The sequence below is a fragment of the Euwallacea similis genome, chromosome 17 (assembly GCF_039881205.1).
Source record: "Euwallacea similis isolate ESF13 chromosome 17, ESF131.1, whole genome shotgun sequence".
Taxonomy (NCBI): Eukaryota; Metazoa; Arthropoda; class Insecta; order Coleoptera; family Curculionidae; genus Euwallacea; species Euwallacea similis.
This window is the reverse complement of record NC_089625.1, coordinates 554801-573622: the sequence shown is the minus strand read 5'-3', so window position 1 is coordinate 573622 and position 18822 is coordinate 554801. Positions and strand designations below refer to the sequence as shown.

At 31.5% G+C, this 18822-nt stretch overlaps 2 protein-coding genes across 2 annotated transcripts in view; both read right to left on the bottom strand.

Annotated features, from left to right (window-relative positions):
• Nucleotides 1-1228: 1228 nt before the first annotated feature.
• Nucleotides 1229-17783, bottom strand: LOC136414411 (arf-GAP with dual PH domain-containing protein 1-like). Its single transcript, XM_066398413.1, has 8 exons — nucleotides 17566-17783; nucleotides 13902-14127; nucleotides 6571-6696; nucleotides 5301-5463; nucleotides 5125-5238; nucleotides 3780-3975; nucleotides 2198-2389; nucleotides 1229-1621 (listed from the first exon to the last, which is right to left on the bottom strand). The coding sequence occupies exons 1-8, from the start codon at nucleotides 17642-17644 to the stop codon at nucleotides 1557-1559; spliced, it is 1161 nt and encodes a 386-aa protein (XP_066254510.1). The 5' UTR covers nucleotides 17645-17783; the 3' UTR covers nucleotides 1229-1556.
• LOC136414414 (thioredoxin, mitochondrial-like) overlaps nucleotides 13632-18822 on the bottom strand; it is a 33116-nt gene continuing 27925 nt past the window's right edge. Inside the window, exon 4 of the mRNA XM_066398416.1 lies at nucleotides 13632-13641. The gene's annotated coding sequence lies outside the window, so the exon portion shown is untranslated. The remainder of the gene's footprint in view (nucleotides 13642-18822) is intronic.

Here is an 18822-nt window from a genome sequence, read left to right as displayed (position 1 = left end):
TTAAATCTTATGCGTTACGTGCGTTTTTCCATTTAGTTTGATATTTGCTTACACACACGTTAGTGGTTTTTGTCGGAAATAAAGATATGATAATGCTGATGACAAAGTTTGTAACTTTTTCGGATCTCGACTCAGCTACTGATGACCGGAAAAGATGTTCAATTTGTCCTAACAAAAAGGACAGAAAAACGAACTATGTATGTTCAGAGTACCAAATGTCTGTTTCCAATGTTGTTTTGAAATATGCATAGGTGTAAGGGATAATTTTGCATTTTGGAATTTTCGTAGTTATAAAATTGTATTTTCAATTCCAATACATAAATACATGATTAACAAACAATGGAGATTTTTTTAAATGAAAATTTAATCAAACGACTTAAATAGTACATAGGTAACGAATAATTAGTTATAGTAGTTAAGGGCTAGATTGACAATATTTAATCTGAATACTGGAACAAAATGTATGAAGTATAATATTTTTTAAACAACCAGTCATTTTGAGTCTGCCTTTGTTTTTATAATCACTGCCAAGGATTAAATGTGTCCTATTTATCTCTTTTGTGTGTTGGGGTACCGTTGATAGATTCGAGGAAAAACTAAACTTATCATAGACAATCTTAGATGGTGTGTATATTTCTTCAGATTAGATGAACAGGTATATGTATTTTTGCTATTTAAAATGAAGATGTCTTATTTATAATACAAATATAGACTTGCGAAGATTTTTCAGATAAATTTGAAATTGAAACGACTAAAATTGTTAGTAAGGTTATATGTTGCTTTCTTTACAATGAAGAACTTCTTCGAAACCGAAATACAAGTTCCTGGTCCGTTTTTACAAAAAAATACAATATTTTAAATAAACAATAGTGGAAAAAATAAAATCGAAATTCGCAATTTTCGTTTTTTTGCATATTTTCGGAAGCTGTCAATTTTTTTCAATTTACAAGATGCATTTGATTGAGTACAATATTATGCATTTATGTGACCCAAAGCCTTTTATAGTTTTCCGAAATTCCAATGGTCACCCGGAACTTTGGGACATTCTGTGAATGAAATTTTTTAATACAATAATTTTTTTTTAAATTAAAAAAAATCACGCTAATCATTATAACAAACAAAAATTAGTTAGAAAACCAAAGATAACTGACGAGTGACGAATCCAGAAACGATCATTTTGGTATACTTACAGACTTATTAGGTATATGTAGGAAATAAAGCTAGGAAATTGAAAATAAATAAACCATGTTTAGTATAAACCTGTACAAATAGTCTTCAACAATAGTTCAATTAACCATTACTTGAAACAGAGAAAACTTTATCCATCTTTTTCAGATACGTTCTTGGTAAGTAATGGCTAAAGGGACACGCGAAAATATTGGAATATATAAATGCTATCGCAAAAAGGAGATTGCTTCTTAGGAAAAATATAGGTACCTGTTTTGGTATTGAGTATTTGTAATAATGAGGAGTGTGGCATGGTATAATGGTAGTTTGATACACGTGATACGGCAGGACTAGGCTAGCGATGGGAGTGGCGATATGTCCATTAGGAACTACCTAGGTGAGAATATACTCATGGAGTTCGTATTCGTCCTTTTGCGCACAAGGCGGTTTGAAACTGAAACAAAAGGCATATTATTGGGTGAGCTATTGACATAAGCATTTGGCAAAGCTTGCTTAATTCCGACAACCAACATACAATTTTCTACAATGATAAAAACATCTAAATTTTACTAGAAATATTAACAAAATTAAGCACAAGTAATGAAGCTCGTTGGTATCTCTTAAGGACGCTTTTCCATTTTTTTGCAGTACGATAAATCCTGTTTAAATGGAAAACTGATCCTTCTTCGAACAAAATACATGCGAAGTTTAAATATACTCTACTAAAAAGTATCATCAATCATCAATCTTTTTTGATAACGAGAAAGAAAAAAAGAAGTGCAAAGTGTTATTTTGGTTATTAATAGTTTTTGAGACACTTTATTGATGAAAAACACGCTAATTTTAACAAGTGCCCAAATTAAGAATTTTTTCCCCATTTTTTGCAAATTTTAAGCTAATGGGACAATACTTTTTTGCGGAGTGCATGTAAATGATTTTTCAAATTCAATCTTTGAATTTAATCTAATTACTATGTGAATTAATCACATTTAACCGTCTTTTCCAAAGGAATCATCTATCAAATTAGTACCTGCGATATCTTGAGGAGTTAGTGGTCTCTCAATCACCCTTTCTAATACTTCAATCCACAAATCTCGATCGACCTCTGATTGTGCGGACAGATTAAACACTCTTTCCGGTGTGGCAAGCATGAAGGAAAAACCTTGATCTCTCACTCCGGTGGATACACCCATTTTAAGACTATAGCCATCCGATGAATGACCTAAAACCGTTGAAATGTTGTTTAAATTCAATGATGGCATCACCTGTTACAAGCTAGTTTTCGATCAGGCACAACTACGTGATGCTGCGTCGGCAAATGAGATTATAAAATGTAAAAAAACTATAATTAGGAAAAAAACTGAAAATTTGATACTCTATGAAAATCGATGTGGGCTAAATCATTAAAGAATTTTCAGAACAGAAGGGATTTCAGTAATATTTAATTAGAACACATCTCTCTATATTAAACCTAAAGTTTTTTATTACTTTATAAAGATATTTTGATTGGGACAATTGGACCAAGCACAACAAAAATCTTTTACTCCGAGTATTGTACACTTTTTTCTCAAGCGAATGACTATGAATCTAAATAACATACATCCATTACTACTAATGAAATTATTAGTTTTTAAATTTTTGCTATTGTCCTTTTTTTGCTATGTCCAAATTTTTGTTTAGTTAAAAAATTGGGATATCACTCAATTTTGATATCTAATAGTAGTTTGAAGTTTTGCTCTCACAAATCATTATTAGGGGCCTCGATACAGGCGTTTTGATTTTACGAACTACGTCACTAACAACTATTTATTTTGCCATGTTTAGTTTATATTATAAGCTATTAAGTACTCAGTTCAATGAATTTGGTTATATATAATTATTAAGAAAATAGATAATATTATGTAATTGTTAAACGAGTGGTTCCTGAGATTTGACAATTGGTCTCGCATTGCACTACCACGACGTCAGTGGTAAATTCACGAACCTACTTTTAACTCTAGTCGTTACACTGGCTTCTTATACTATACGTATTCTGAGATAAATAATGTTGCTCAAATTTTCAGTTTTTGCCTAGTTCTCGTTTTCTATATAGATGGGCGTAGTTCCCGGTACGACATTCGGTACCCTAAGTTATTATAATACAGATTATAACTTTAGTTGAAAAATTGAGCTTTAAAAACGTTCTGATACTTATACTATATCTCATATTATACAAAATATGTCGCGATGCGAAATCAAACATTATAAAAATAAATGGAGAAAAATATTTGATTTCATTATTGCAGTGATATTTTTTTATAATAGATCGTAGTATGCAGGGTGGCCATTATATCTCTTGTATGGATAACTTTTTTCCAATAAGGATTCAAATTTAATTACATGGATAAAGTTGGGTGGAATTTTATGTAGAATTCATTATCACTTCCAAATTTGGGCAAATTTCTAGTTTTCAGTTTTTTTTTCCGTAAAGTGGTAAATGGTTTATAAGAATTAAAAAAAAAATATATATTTTCAGAATATCTTAGTATTCTTAAATTTAGCATAAAATTCTGCCCAGTTTTGCTTATACATATAACCGAATTTGAATCTCTATTAAACTGACGTTTACAGACCAATAAAAATTTCCCCTTTGGGGTTGGAATCCATGGGATCGTCGTGGTACATTAGTTTCCTATTGTCCAATGCGAACCATCTCTTTTTAAAACCGTCGCTTATCCTAGGCCCGGTTTTCCATAGCCAACCCTCCCGTGCGAAATCTTCGGTTAGGAAGTTAGCCAATTCAGACTCACTGGCAGATGGATATGCAACCTAAAGACTTCTTAATTTTACTTTAAAGAATAAAACAAGGTCAGATAAGAAATTTTTAACATACATTTTTAACGCAGAAATTTTAAGCTGACACTTTTGAAGTTGAAAACACGAAATTCAATAAAATTACAGATTTATTTGTATGAGTGCTTTGATTTTTTGAATCATAAAGTACCTTAGAACAATAAGCTAAAATAAGAAACACCTTTCTAGTTGTTATGTCTGTTTTTCGTAAATTTACCTCAATTGGCTTAATCAGAACAAAAGTGGCACGATAATCTTTTGATTTTGAGGCTTTTTTGTTTTTCGCAAAATAATATTATTTCTGAAAACGAAGAGGCATCTTAAGAGCATATAAAAGTGCAATTGTTTCTATTGAGTACATATATACGTATTCTATTGAGACGAAATGTCATGAAAACTAAAATGTAGTGAAAATTCAAATGATTGAAGGGTGAAAGGATATATCTAGCATCCGCTAGAAGTACCGCCAACGATATATTGCACTTCTGTGTAAATCAATTTTATATTTTTAAACAGGCTATACCTTGTTCACTTTTTTTTAGTTTCCCTATTCAATTTGCTGTACGAGTGACTGACAACGTCACCGATCTTACAGAGGATGCGAAAAGTTCTTTTCCTAGCGTATTGAGCAAGAAGAATATATACGAGGAAGAATACATACGGTTATACATATTTCTCCTAAAATATGCAACATAAAAATTTCAAACAGTGTCTCTGGAAAATATCGAAATATTCAAACAATCTAGAAATGGCTGTAATACAAAACTACTAAATTGTCAAAAATGAAGAATATGAGGTTTGGTACTTTTTGACAGGGTCACTATTACAAGGTCTTATTTACTTGATTTTAAATTTTCAATTAAATTAACTAAAAGTTGTTATTTGACAGTATGTTTGCCAATAGATCTAGGCAAGTACAAAATACTGAGAAATGGTAAAACATCACTTTGGTTGATTTTGTGAGTTACGATGGTTTGTAGTTTTTAGCCTTCGATTTTTGAACTGTCTAAGCAATTTTGAAATATTTTATCCTATAAGCACTTATCTCCAGTAGATCATAATAAATAAACCACCATTTCAACGCATATTTAAAAACTCTCACCTAACTAATTTCTACATTTTTACCTGTAATCTGTGAAGCTTAGCGCAACGGATAGCCATGTACCAATTAGTTATCTCTTCAGCCTTTTCGTGGTAGACGTAAATGTGACGTGTTGTGCCGTCTTTCAGAAATGTAATCTAATAAAGTTTATAATAAATATTAATCTACAACATTTTATAGAGGCGAGACTATTACTAACCTGTAAGGAATATGGATGTATGTTCATTTTCTCGGGCGCTAAAACTACATTCAATTCCGATATTCTAAGAACCGCTTTGGGCAACTTGGGCTCCTTATACTCAGTGATGAAATAACTTAGGGTGTCATCTTTTTCTGATAAGATGAATTTTCGTGATCGGTACCTTGAAAAATTGTTAATTATAGTAATTAATCATAGTAAATAAATTTATAGGTGAAGCCAAAGTATTTAAAATAAATAGAAAGGTCAGTCAACTTTTTTCAGTCAGATCAGTAAGTAATAATGTATTAGAAGATTCTATTATTACTCCAAAATAATAAAATATTATAATACAGGGCGTCCCATTTTCGCAAATAAAATTTTCTAATATGCAAGTAAAAATAGTTTATTAAATTTAAAATTACAAAGGTGAATGCTTGAAATGAACAGCATTTTGTTCAAGTCATGCGTGCATCCGTTGAAAAATTGTTTTCTACACAACTTATTGTTCCATTTATAATTTGAGTTAATGATTTATAAATACGAACAATGACGCTATCGTCTATATTGAGTAGGATTTTGTCTTCATCAAGGATGAAATGACTTAAATTAATAAAACTAATTTTACTTGGGCAACAGTGTACATTTTAAATTTTTTACTTAACGGTTATTTTTGCTGAATACAGCCATTGTTTCTGGAGTTATAAACTCAATGATTTTTATGTAATTTTGTTATTACCGAATTCAATAATTAATCAATCATACAAAACAATCAATGAGGTGGGTAATAATTCACACGATTACGTGATGAGGATTAAATATGGGACACACTGTATGAGTTTGTCATGTTAATATAGCTACTGTTTTCTTAGAAAATGAATTAAATTTTAAATTATTACTTAATTTAAACAAATTTTTCGTTGACTGAGTAGTAACACGCTCCAATTAATATACACAAAATCATTCATTGATGATTCATATTAATGCACATTTTTTTTATTAATGCTTGATTTTGCAAATTTGATAAATAGCCCATGATTACTCCGTACGTCCGATGAATTGCAATTATATGCTTGCCATTAGATCAATACCACGTTTTTTAAATTTTTCGCAATGCAATAAAGGGAAAAATTGTGTAACTAACAAGTATATTAACGAGTGATTAATACATTTGTTCGTTAAATAACTATTTAATATGGTTTTGAAAGAATTAATTCGAATTAATTGGACCATAAAATTTACTGTTAAATTTACATGCTAGTTTACATCCAATTGTTATAATGTTACATACCTACTATCTTCTTTTCCTCGTTTCATTAAAAATCCTGAATAGTATCCACTAGTGTACTTTTGACGTTCCGGATGACAGAACTCTTCCCTCTGGTACTTTGCTTGAATCCACTGTTCGACCAACACTCTATAATTATGTATGGAAATTTCGTCATAAAGGATCAAAACATTAAGAAAAATTTAACACAACCATTGCAACAAATATTAATTTTTCATTTTAGTGAATTATTTAAGTTTAGCCTTTCAGTTGAGCAATTATAATGTGATATCCCGATAGTTCCCTTTTTAATGCGCTCATTAAAATGCACATTTTCCCCAATTTACTAAGTATTGTAAGTCAAGCTATTTTGGAGATAAGACAGAACATAGTGAGCGAACTTGGATGATATGTATAAAGGATATTTAAAATGTAGTGAAAAAGGGAGCATAAGATCGAATTATAGATGAATAATTTGATTGACGCCTTACTGTGTAGACCATGATGTATTATACTGGATTAAATTGAGTGCATTCCTACCCTGTCTTCCACTGTGACCTGAGGTCTATTGTGACCTAGGTTAATTAAGGTTAACTGTAGACTCCAATGTTAACGTACATTTAAAATGTCAGCTAAATATCTTAAAAACTATAGGAAAAATGGGGAATATTTTTAAAAAATGTGAAATTTAAGTTCATAACTCAGTTGATAAGTGGGGCAGGTAACAACAATGGTTGCTGTACTTCTACAAACACAAGATGCAGTTTGAATATGCTTAATTTTTTTTCATTTTCTTGTAATTTCTTGATTGTACAGTAAAATTAAAAAAAAAACATATACAGGGTGTCTAAGATAAGGAGGGCCACTGTGGGAATTTTCTAAGCGGTAAGAGATACAGATTTGATTAAATGGGAGAAAAGTTGCGTAATTAAGGGCCTAAAAAAATTGCGTTTAGAAATCGCCGAAATATTTTTTGATTTTTGAGATATTTGGGAAAAATTGGATTTTTCAATTTTACATATTATTTTTTTCTAGCGGTAATATTAAACCTAGACCAAAACTGATGGCACTTCTCTACAGCAACTTTTAATGCGCTTTAACGTGGCATTGTCAGTTTTTTAATCCGACATTTCTTCATTGCGGAACCATCATCAACTTCATTTTTTTAAATGCGGTCCAAATGTTCAGATATCAAATTCTAAAAGTCCTTTTTATTCTGAATTCAACGATGTGTGACACTGCAGTTTAATTGCGTTTTAGTATGGCATAGGTACTAAATTTTATAAAGCCCAGGTAACGTATAAATAAAAACCATGTATTTATATATTTCACTAACAGTAAAAACAACAAAATCTGTGAATACATAAATGTTTATGGCCCTGTCACTAGATATCGAGAGGTTTACAGGCATTACTTTTTTATGAATCCACAAATGCAGTTCTCCCAAAAGTAATCATGTTTATCAAAAATCTCCCGAATCTCTACAACCCTTTAAGTTTCTTTCATTAAATACACTGACTTTCAAAAAAACCGCAACATCAAGAAGAACGCATTGTATGTATTTGAAATTTTGGTATGATTTTAGACTTGTAAAGAGAAAAAAATGATAAAAATTTCAAGTGCGTATTTTAATGCAATATGAAGTTTTTCTTTACTTTTTTATCTGTGACGATCGTTCTTTTTGCAAATTTTTTTACAGGCGGATAGCGATAAAGGTATTATTGTTAGTACCATATTAAATGTGTGGTAGTGCAAAATGCCTCGTGTACGCCAAAATGCAGTTTATCGGCAGTTAACTCCCTTTGAAAGGGGAAGAATTGTTGGTATGCATGAGGCAGGTTTACCTTTCCGCGAAATTGCACGTAGATTGGATCGAAACGCATCAACAGTGCTAAGAGCTTGGAGAGATTGGTCTAACGAAGGGTCAGTAAATCGTCATCGTGGTAGTGGCCGTCCAAGAATGACGAACCATCGCGAAGACCGGCGACTTCGTCGTTCAGCGACAGGCGCCCCGTTTGAAACAATTCCGTCTCTTGGTGCTAACTAGGTAGCCACCCTAAATCGAAGGATCTCCCTTAGTACGATATATCGCAGAATTCCAAGTTTTGGACTAAATTCATATCGTCCTATGCGTCGGCTTCCATTATCACGAAACCACAGGGTGGCTCGACTGGAGTGGTGTCGTCTGAGAGTGCAATGGGTGGATGAGTGGAGAAGAATCGCGTTCAGTGATGAGAGCCGATTTTGTTTATGGCGATCTGATGGACGGTTACGTGTTAGAAGGCGCAGAAGAGAGCGATTAAATTTGGACTTTTTGGAAAAGCGTCATTCTGGTTTAACACCAGGTGTCATGGTTTGGGGTGCCATCCAGTATGGTAGTCGGTCTCCTCTTGTTTTCATTTATGATAGATTAAATGCTCAGAGGTACATTAATAGTGTCTTAGAACCGGTTCTTGTACCATACATGCACGACCATCCTGGAAGCACATTTCAACAGGATAATGCGCGACCACATGTAGCCAACGATACTTTGAGGTATTTGGAAGCTGAAAATTTGGATACTTTGCCTTGGCCAGCTCGGTCTCCAGATTTGTCCCCAATAGAGCATGTATGGGATATAATGGGTTGGAGACTTCAACGTTTAGCTCGCCCTCCAGAGACCATAGATGAACTCCGCGAGCAGGTGCAGATTGCCTGGGATACAATACCACAGGAAGATCATGACAATTTAATTTTAAGCATGCCACGTCGCTTACAGGAATGTATTAATTTAAGAGGAGATACCACCCATTATTAAATTATTATTAAATTTTTTCACTTATTCACAATAATTTTCTTTTGATATTTTGATCGTTTTTATCTATTACCCGACCCAACGTCATGCCAGAATTTCAAACGTGTACGATGTGTTCTTGGTGTTGCGGTTTTTTTGAAAGTCAGTGTATAATAAATATAATCATGTTATGTTTCATTAGAATACAATACTAAGTACAAGGTCTCCATGGAAAATGTATACCCTTCTTACTTTTTTATTTCAAAACTTAAAATGTGTCCAATATACAGGGTTGTCCACTAAGCGTGTTTCGGACGATTACGGCCTTATTTATATCTTTTATCGAAAATTGTTTCTACAATTATACAGGAGATGGACAAAATATGAGGACCATGCAATAAAGTGCATCTTATTATAAATTACCAACACTACTTCCGTGTAAATCAATGCAATGCGCATGTGTTGCACAGTTTACCATATGTGTCAAGTCTTTAAGGTTGATTATGTATTACACGGTTTCTTTTATAATGGCTAAAAAAGCAATTGGTGAAATATATATTCATTATATTTTTCATATTCATGAATATATGAATCTCTCAGAATTCGAAAAAGGACAAATCATTGGTGCTCGGTTAGCAGGAGCATCTGTGACGAAAACAACTGAATTGTTTAACGTTTCACGAGCGATAGCATTCACGGTAATGATAGCATACACAAAACATCATCGGCGGAAAGGAATAGTAGGCAAAACCCAAAGTTAACTGACAGAGATCGACAAACATTAAAAATAATTGTGACCAGATAACATAAAATTATCGCGGCAGATGTGACTGTAGAACTCAACACTCACTTGAGTAATACTGTTTCAACAAAAACAGTACGACGGGAACTCCACAAAGCTAACATTCATGGAAGGGCTGCAATTGTGAAACCCTTTATAACGGAAGTCAACGCTAAGCTGCGAAAAAAGTGGTGTCACGATCATAAAACTTAGACACTTGGTGATTGAAAGAATGTGGTATGGTCCGATGAATCATCGCTTTTACTATTTCCTATTAGCGGGCAGGTTTATATTTGGAGAAGCGCAAAAAAAGCCTACGATTCGGACTGCCTGCTTCCTACAGTCAAGCATAAGGGAGGTTCCTTTGTGATTTGGATGGTTATACCATGGTATTCAGTTGGTCTTCTCATTCCCATCATTGATCGGATTACTGCGAATAAATACTCCGATCATTAATGATAAAGTTCTTACTATGACTAACATATTGTTTCCAAACACTGCCATATTCCAAGATGATAATGTGCCCATACCTAGAGACAAAAAGGTTTAGTCTTGGTTTGAGGAGCATTATAATATCATCAAACATCTTTCCTGGTCAACACAATCGCCAAATTTCAACATAATTAAACCGTTATGGGGAGTTTTAGAGCAGAGAGTGAGAAGCAGATTTCTATCTCCAACGTCATTGAAGCAATGAGCGGGTGTTTTGGTACAAGAACGGGATAACACTCCATTGGAAACTATTCAGACACTACGAATCTCTTCCACGAAAAATTCCAGCTGTTCTAATAGCAAATGGTGGTTCAACACCTTATTAATAAATAAATATTTTGTATGTCAAGTGTTCATATTATTTTGTCCACCCCTGTATGTAGGACCTTATAAGGTACGTTTTAAAAATATTCTCATTTATACAGGGTATGTCAAAAAAAAGATACCATATAAACTTTTTTTAAATGAAACACCCTAATTATTATTGAATTTTTGGATTCTACGTTCAACTTTAATACAAGTTTATTAATATGTTGGTATTCTTAGTATTGATAGTTTTCAAGATATATGTAATTGAATGTTGAAAGTGACAATTGCAGATGTCTGCAAAACTACACATTGTTAACAAACGGAAAGGTATTTTGAAACTCTTTTTTGCCACACAGTAGAAGGTTCATATTTTAGCATGCTACTAAATTTTGCTTAATACTTTCTAGAGGGTGTCCATAAAAATAGAATTAATTTGAACATCAATAAATGGTCAACATTTAAAAATTTCAAACGTAACTCTACTATTGTTTTGATGGTTTATGAAACTATGTCGAAAAAAAAAACTAAGCTCACCCTTAATTACCTATACTAAAATTGCTTGGTTTTTGTGTAATTTTATTTTACAAGTTTATGCAAGGATAATATATCCTTAATTTTAATTTATAATGTAAATATAATAGACGTATCGATGGAAGTAGAATACAGACAATATATTTTATAGCATTAAAAGAGTAATTAAATTAAATGTTTTTCTTTTTTTTTTTGCATGTTTACTACTGTAGTTGGGGATGTTATGTGGACCAGAATAACTGAATTGCTAATAATAATAAAATATATAGGGTGTTTTCTAAGTACATATATTTATTTCAGAGGGTGATTTTAAGGCAAAAAACAAGGCTTTCTTACACATGTATGGTCTAAATCCACTCCTCACCCCATTATGTTCACTCAAACATAAGGGGAAAAATTTATGTTTTATTTGTTTTCTCAAAGTAGAAAAGTACGGCGAAAGCTAAACTTGCTACGATGTATTGCCACTGAAGGACGACTCTCTTTCACATTTTATTAAATTTCTATTTTGTCTAGAAACAATTAAATAAATGATAAGACATTTTTCGTCCAAACAATTACACTTTTTAATTTTTTTTTATTATAAAAAATATCCAACGGAAAGCATGTTTATATTTAAAATTTTCTTACCTCTTTTCTTTTTTTTACTCTAAATCTAACAATTTTCGAAAAAATAAGAAATGGTCGCGCCTGTATAAACATTGTGTAGAATTTTCTTTAGAATGTTTTGGTATTTAAATTGCCTTTTGAATATATGACTAAATTTAGGTTTTCTTTTAATGCAGCACTCTGCTTATTATTATTTCAATGGATGAAACTTTTCGTTCTAATGTCAAAAATATATGGTTTAATAATATTATCTCCAATAATTTTCATGCAAATGAATAATCTCTCTATCGTTATAAGGTACTTCAAGCTGTACCAAAAACATAGAACGTAAACGTCATTTTTAATGTTGCATTTGCGTATTAAGACTCTTTTGGTATTATCGCTTATAAAGGAACTCCATCGATACGCTGCGAAGAGTAGGACAAAAAGAACATGAAACCGTTGAGAACCACCATCTTACCATTTTGAAATTAGTAATTTATAAATCAACGCCTTTGCCTTCAAATTCCTTACTTTTTTAATTATTAAATATAAGTATGAATGGAAATTGTTGGATTTCTGATACAAGTGTTCACGTCCAAAATTCAATAGTCTTTATGTTCTCACTTTATTGTCTGTAAGAGTCAAGTTTGTTCAATTTATGACTCCTTTTCTTAAAACAGAAGAAAGAAGAAAGTATGGGTTTTTGGGTCTTTTGTTTCTTGAAGTTAGTATTTTCACCCATGTAAAGACCAGATGACAAGGACAATAAATTAAGAGAATGGTTGCAGTGTTTGACCCTTTTAATACTGATGGGTGGTAAAAGTGTGAGCTTTTAGTAGTTAGTTCGTTACAGATCTTTTGACCGTTAACACGTGCCTTCTGACTGTAATAAAGAAATTAGAGTTCTAACAGAAACGATCTGTCTTAGATTCTTTTATTTCTATACCCCATAATCTCACAGAAATGAAAAAAAAAATGTTTAAATCAAGATTAAAATTTTTGTAAAATGAGGAGATTGATCTTCATGTAGCCTGGGAAGTTGCAATAAACAGTTAATTGTGTTCTTAAACATAAAAGTACACAATATGCGCTAACGTTAGATTAATAAATTTTTACCTAGTTTACGTCTACATATGTTGACATCTAATTTATTTAAAGTGTCGTATTCGCATATCTTGTCGGTAACTATTCTTGTAGAGCACATTACTTTTATGAAACAAGCTGTTTTTATTTGCGTGAAAATGATTGGAGATTATATCATTAAATCATAAATTTTTTAAATTAGAACGAAGAACCTCAACTACAGATATGATCTCGCACGGGGCGTCCCAGTAAAAAAAAACTAAGTTTTATTCATAACTCGTTTTTTCCTTTATCATACAAATATTAAAAAAACCCTAACAACTTATTTGTTCCACATATTTTTTTAAGTTACCACATAAAAAAGTTTAATTTCAAGTAAAAACAGTGCACATGAACGTGAAGACCTGTATATTTATTTTTTAATGAGTTTTTATAACATATTATGTATTACTCAAAACAGAACAGTGACAGGAAATTCTGGTTTGAATATAAATATGAACTTAGCCCGCAATTTGAATAAATTATGCAATATTTTGTTTTTGTTATTGTGGTTGTTGTTTGGTTTTAGTTAAATCAGTTTGAAACAAAATTAACCCAACTATTATTTAAATTAACAAAGACCGATTAAACAAGGATTTATCCGAATTAGATGCCGCATAAACTCTGGTCACAAAAATTAATAGACCACAAACTGCCAGAAACCAGGCATTTCTGGACTAATTATACTCGTATGTAAATGACGTCCGACAATGAAAGCGTCATCAAAATTAATTGTCTTAAATTACCATCACTTACGGAGGATCGTCTTCCTTTGGCACCCGGTAACATGGGGGCACTCTTTCTTCATATTTCATTTTGGCCTTAGTGTTCCCCACTTCCTTCATACGATCAATTTGATAATCATCCCATCTGTCTAGTTTTAAATGTTTCACTTTGCTTATGTGGACTCCAAGGCTTCTGTGTATGCCCGAGCATCGGGCGCAAATGAATATGCCAATATTGTATGCGGCATATTCAATGTCTAGAGAAAAGAAAGGCTGATGAAAGATAGGTAGGTGTTAAAACTAAATAATTAATTAACTCTCATTTCGGCTTTTCAAAATGAAATAATAAATACAAAGTATATTTAAAAAAGAAGATAGTCTTCATAACCGAAACGTATAGCTACACACAACCTATGATATGACAACATACAACGTACAGGGTGGCGCACTTCACCTCCCGTCTCCTATAGCTCGGTTATCATTGACAGTAGGATTTCGATATTTTGTATACTTTACCTGTGTCTTAGGACGTACTCCAGGAAAATATTTCTAATTATACAGGGTGTCCCAAAAAAGTCTATTTTTTAAATTATTTTTTCAAGCTAGAGGCGCAAATGTAATTTTTTTCAGTTTTTAATTTTTTTCGCCGGTATTATTTAACCGATCTCAACAAAATTTTAGGAATATGTAGACAATCATAGAAAGCATTTAAATGGGAAAAAATAGGGTGTTCCATTAAAAAAAAAAGTTCGGTATCGTCACACTTTTTTGGGACACCCTGTATAATTAGAAATATTTTCCTGGAGTACATCTTAAGACACAGGTAAAGTATACAAAATATCGAAATCCTACTGTCAATGATAACCGAGCTATAGGAGACGGGAGGTGAAATGCGCCACCCTGTATATCATCACTTCGTAACTTAGTTAAAAAATTGGGACAGATAGGTATAGGACATAATTTAAATATGTCCAAATGATGTCTTCTTGTAATTTCTTTAGTTTGACTAAACTTAACTAAGACTGAAAAAAATAATTAAATAAATACCTCAAAAACAAAGTTACTAAAAAAGTGCCTTAACGGTTTATAGATTTTTTTAAAATTCGACATTGGGTTGCCGAGATAGGAGATCTAAAAACTATAAATGGAAGAGGTTGGCGTCTATATTTTTTCATATATTTTCATAATCAAGGCCATGAATATAAAGTGTATGAACTATAATTTTAATTTAAATAAGTTGGAAAAGAAAAGACCAGGAACTATGAAATTCGGTAACCACGTCAGGCTGGTCTCTGGAACGTGAGATTGTATGTCCAGGGCAAAATTTGCGATGTTGCTCTCTAACTTTTTTCAGTTAAAATCACGGTTACGCTGTAATTTTTGTGCTCATGTTAACCCAGCGTTATTCTTGTGGGTATGACAATCCATGACTTAAGCATTATAAATTTAAATTGGGGAAACATAATATATACAATATAAAAAAATCATTAATTACATCAGGAGATCTATGTGACTGACTAAAAAAGTCAACAAGTTAAAGAAATTAAAAGTTAGCATATAAATTTGAATACATAGTTATAAACCAAAAAACTATATATGTCTCATAGTCTTTGATGGCCAACAGTAAAAAGCAAGTAACTAAATGTTTATTTATTTAGCATTAGCTATTTTTTTACTTTAATCACATTGCATTCAAAAGTACAGCCAACATTAACTATTCTTACTTCATGAACTTATTTTAATATTAATTCAATTATATAATATATAATGAAAAATACTAAAACAATTTTTAATTTGTTATTGATCCTATATTTGAAAAAGTTGTTTTTGCATTGAGGTTGTCTAATCTAATCAAACATCAAAGGAATGCAGTTCTGATCTTGGCACTACATATTTTCTAAAATATTGTGGCATTAAACTATTTCTTGTTTTATAAATTATTACCAGATTTGATATTTCAATGTTCTGCCTTAATGACATCCAGTTTAGAATTTTTAACATTACACAAAAGAATGTGCATCTGTTACTGACCAGAATAATTCTTATTGCCCATAAGTTCTCTCTCACATGTTTGTGCCTGACTGTTTTTATTTAACATGTTTTCTTTTTTGTTTTTAATCGGGATCTTTGTAGTTATTTATATTGGCATTGATTTATTTACTTTTTTGAACTTTGTCAATGTGATTGTTTGGATCCTTTGACGATAAAGCATGTTTTGATTTAATTGGAATTGACTAATTTTACATTTTTTATGAAATCTCAGAATACCGTTTCTCGCATATTGGCAGTTTGAGGACACTTAATTTGCTATAAATAGAATTGACAAACTGCCTTTGGTGGCAATTTTTTTTCCATTTAAGTTTTTTAAACTTTCATCATTTCGGAGTTAAAAATATTGGGAACACCTAAATAATGTACCAAAAAGAATTAGAACTAGTTCTTCAATGTCCAGTCAGGGAGCAATAGTTGTCATTTACCAAGTGATTGGCAGCTGAAGTGGTTTTCGAACTAAACTTGACCTAATTGGCAGTTGGATTAATGGCAACTATATTGAGAAACCTTTTAACTGATGATTAGCCTTGACTATCAGTTACTATACATGCAGTTTAGGAGAACTATGAAGAACCCATACTTAGGTAACTACCCATACAATTACTTAACTTATATACTAATAGTAATAGTTTTTATTCTTTTGTCTGTCTGAATATATGTTATCTGAGATTTGAAGGTAATAAAACAATGGGTAATAAATGTTTCAAACAAACAATTGACACATTTGAAAGACAATCTTGGTACTCTTGGTAGGGTATAGACTATCAACAAATAATATTTATGTAAGTGACTTATCTTTCATGATTAGTAAAAAGGGAAGGAATTTGTTTATTACTATAAAATGACCTGATAATCATAAACAAATATTGGGTCATGTCTACTAATTTAATTGTATAGGTAATTATTTTAGTTTAAATATTATATTAGATATGTATGGATACATATTGACATCTGATGTCTAGGTGTATGTAAAAAAAAACTATTACTAGCTAGAAATAAAACAATGAATCAATGAGAAGTCAGTATTTTCAACTTAAAAAGAACTCTTCTGTGAAATATAGAATTGACTATTTTCTATAATTCACTATTTCCAAGCACTGGGGATGACATTTTTCAAATTTACTTCCTATTATTGAAAAACATTCTATTACATAGGTTCATGAATTAGCAGCTCTGCTGCCATTAGTAGTGATATGGGTAAATTTTGGCCTGGAATACTTACTTGACTTAACAAAACTAGAACTATTAATCCTATATCTATGATGAGCCCTAACATGATAAGGTTTACATGGGCTTGTAGCTGGTTGATTATGTGATGTCTCTACTCTTAACATGAGGTGTTAAAATAAAGAAATGACACATTATACATTTTGTTTACCGTTTTAATTGCATCTTTCATAATTCATACTAAATAAGAATCTAGACACATAATATATGATTTGAACCTAGTATTAAAACCTTCAGTTTCAGCGTCCTAAAATAATGAAACAAAATTTATTTAATGGAAACACTAACTACGTTACAACAGTTAATGAACTTCTTCATTAATGTTTTATCAAGGGAATTACTGTTAATTTACAAAATAATCATGATGTAGCATGGGGCAGAAGTAGACTAATTAATTAATTAAGGAATTTACTTACTCTTTGAGCCACAATCTGCACACACGTTATTCCCCGGATATTTTAAGAGTTCACATAAAATTCTTTCGTTACGTTCCATTTTCTAAACGGAAATCACACCTTTACCGTGCAGTAAACAACTATACAACCAAAACAAAACTGCGACCATTTTAAAGGATTGTTTTGACGGGACTGACAGAAAATGACGTTGGTTTGGCATTTGACATTGTTCCGATTATTCGAAAATGTCCCTAATTACTCCGAAGAAACTATCTAGGGATGGAAAACCGAATTGGATTGGAATTTGGAAGTATTTTGTTTAACAACTTGGAACATAGACTTGCTGAGACCGGTTTGGTGCTTTTACAGCGATTATATATCTAGGGTGTGTAGGAATGTACTGCAATATTCGTCAATGTGCCCAAAATACTCGACGGACAAATCATCACTGATGGCTGACTATTGGTAGTCCGCTAGATTTAATAAAAGCTAATCGTTTGGCTGAACGTTGCTAACACGGTGAGAGGCCAGAAAAAAAAGTGTTATGTACCGCCGAAATCCTTTTTTAGAATTTAGCATTTGTATTTTTGTAAGTAATATGAATGTATATTTTTAAATTTGGGAATAAGGTAAGTTTCAATTTCAATTAGGCTTCGAAACATTATTTCTACAATAAAGAACAAAGCAAAAAAGAAAGTCTGTACTGTTCTTGACTCCTAACCTGAAATAACACCTTAACGTTTGCATTTTCTATACAGGGTGTTTCCTAAATACACCGCGAAAATTTAAAGGGATTTTTTTTGGATCAAAATAAGAAAAAAGTTGGTATAAACATATGTCATAAATTGCTTCATTTTTGAAATATACAATGTTGAAGTTTAGAAGAAAAATAGTTTTAGCACTATTCTTAAAAAATGCTTAGGACTATTCAATTAAATTTTTTGTTCATGAATAACAATGTTATAACATGTATTTTAGATATATCAGAGTCTATCCAGGGATTTACTACTATATACTTAAATTATTCTTAAAATTGCTCTATCTTTAACATGTTTTGAAAAATACTAAAGCAGTTCATAATGTTGTTTTGTAGTCCTCTATGAAGTCTATACTCTGAATGGTTGCCTTAAGATTATAAGGCAAAATAATGCACTTTTTTGCTTAAAAAATCATAACTGATAGCAAATGTTTGGCTTATTGGTATTTATTTAATAGTAATTTAGTTATAATAAGGTTTAAAAGTAAGATGTCTTATATTTCACCTTTCCATAAGAATAG

Coding starts and splice junctions, on each gene's coding strand:
- LOC136414411 (XM_066398413.1), bottom strand. CDS start 17,644: ATGGAACGTAACGAAAGAATTTTATGTGAACTCTTAAAATATCCGGGG. Junction 6,697..13,901: donor CCAAAGGAAGACGATCCTCC/GTAAGTGATGGT, acceptor ACATAATTATAG/AGTGTTGGTCGAACAGTGGA. Junction 3,976..5,124: donor CTAAGCTTCACAGATTACAG/GTAAAAATGTAG, acceptor AGAAGTCTTTAG/GTTGCATATCCATCTGCCAG.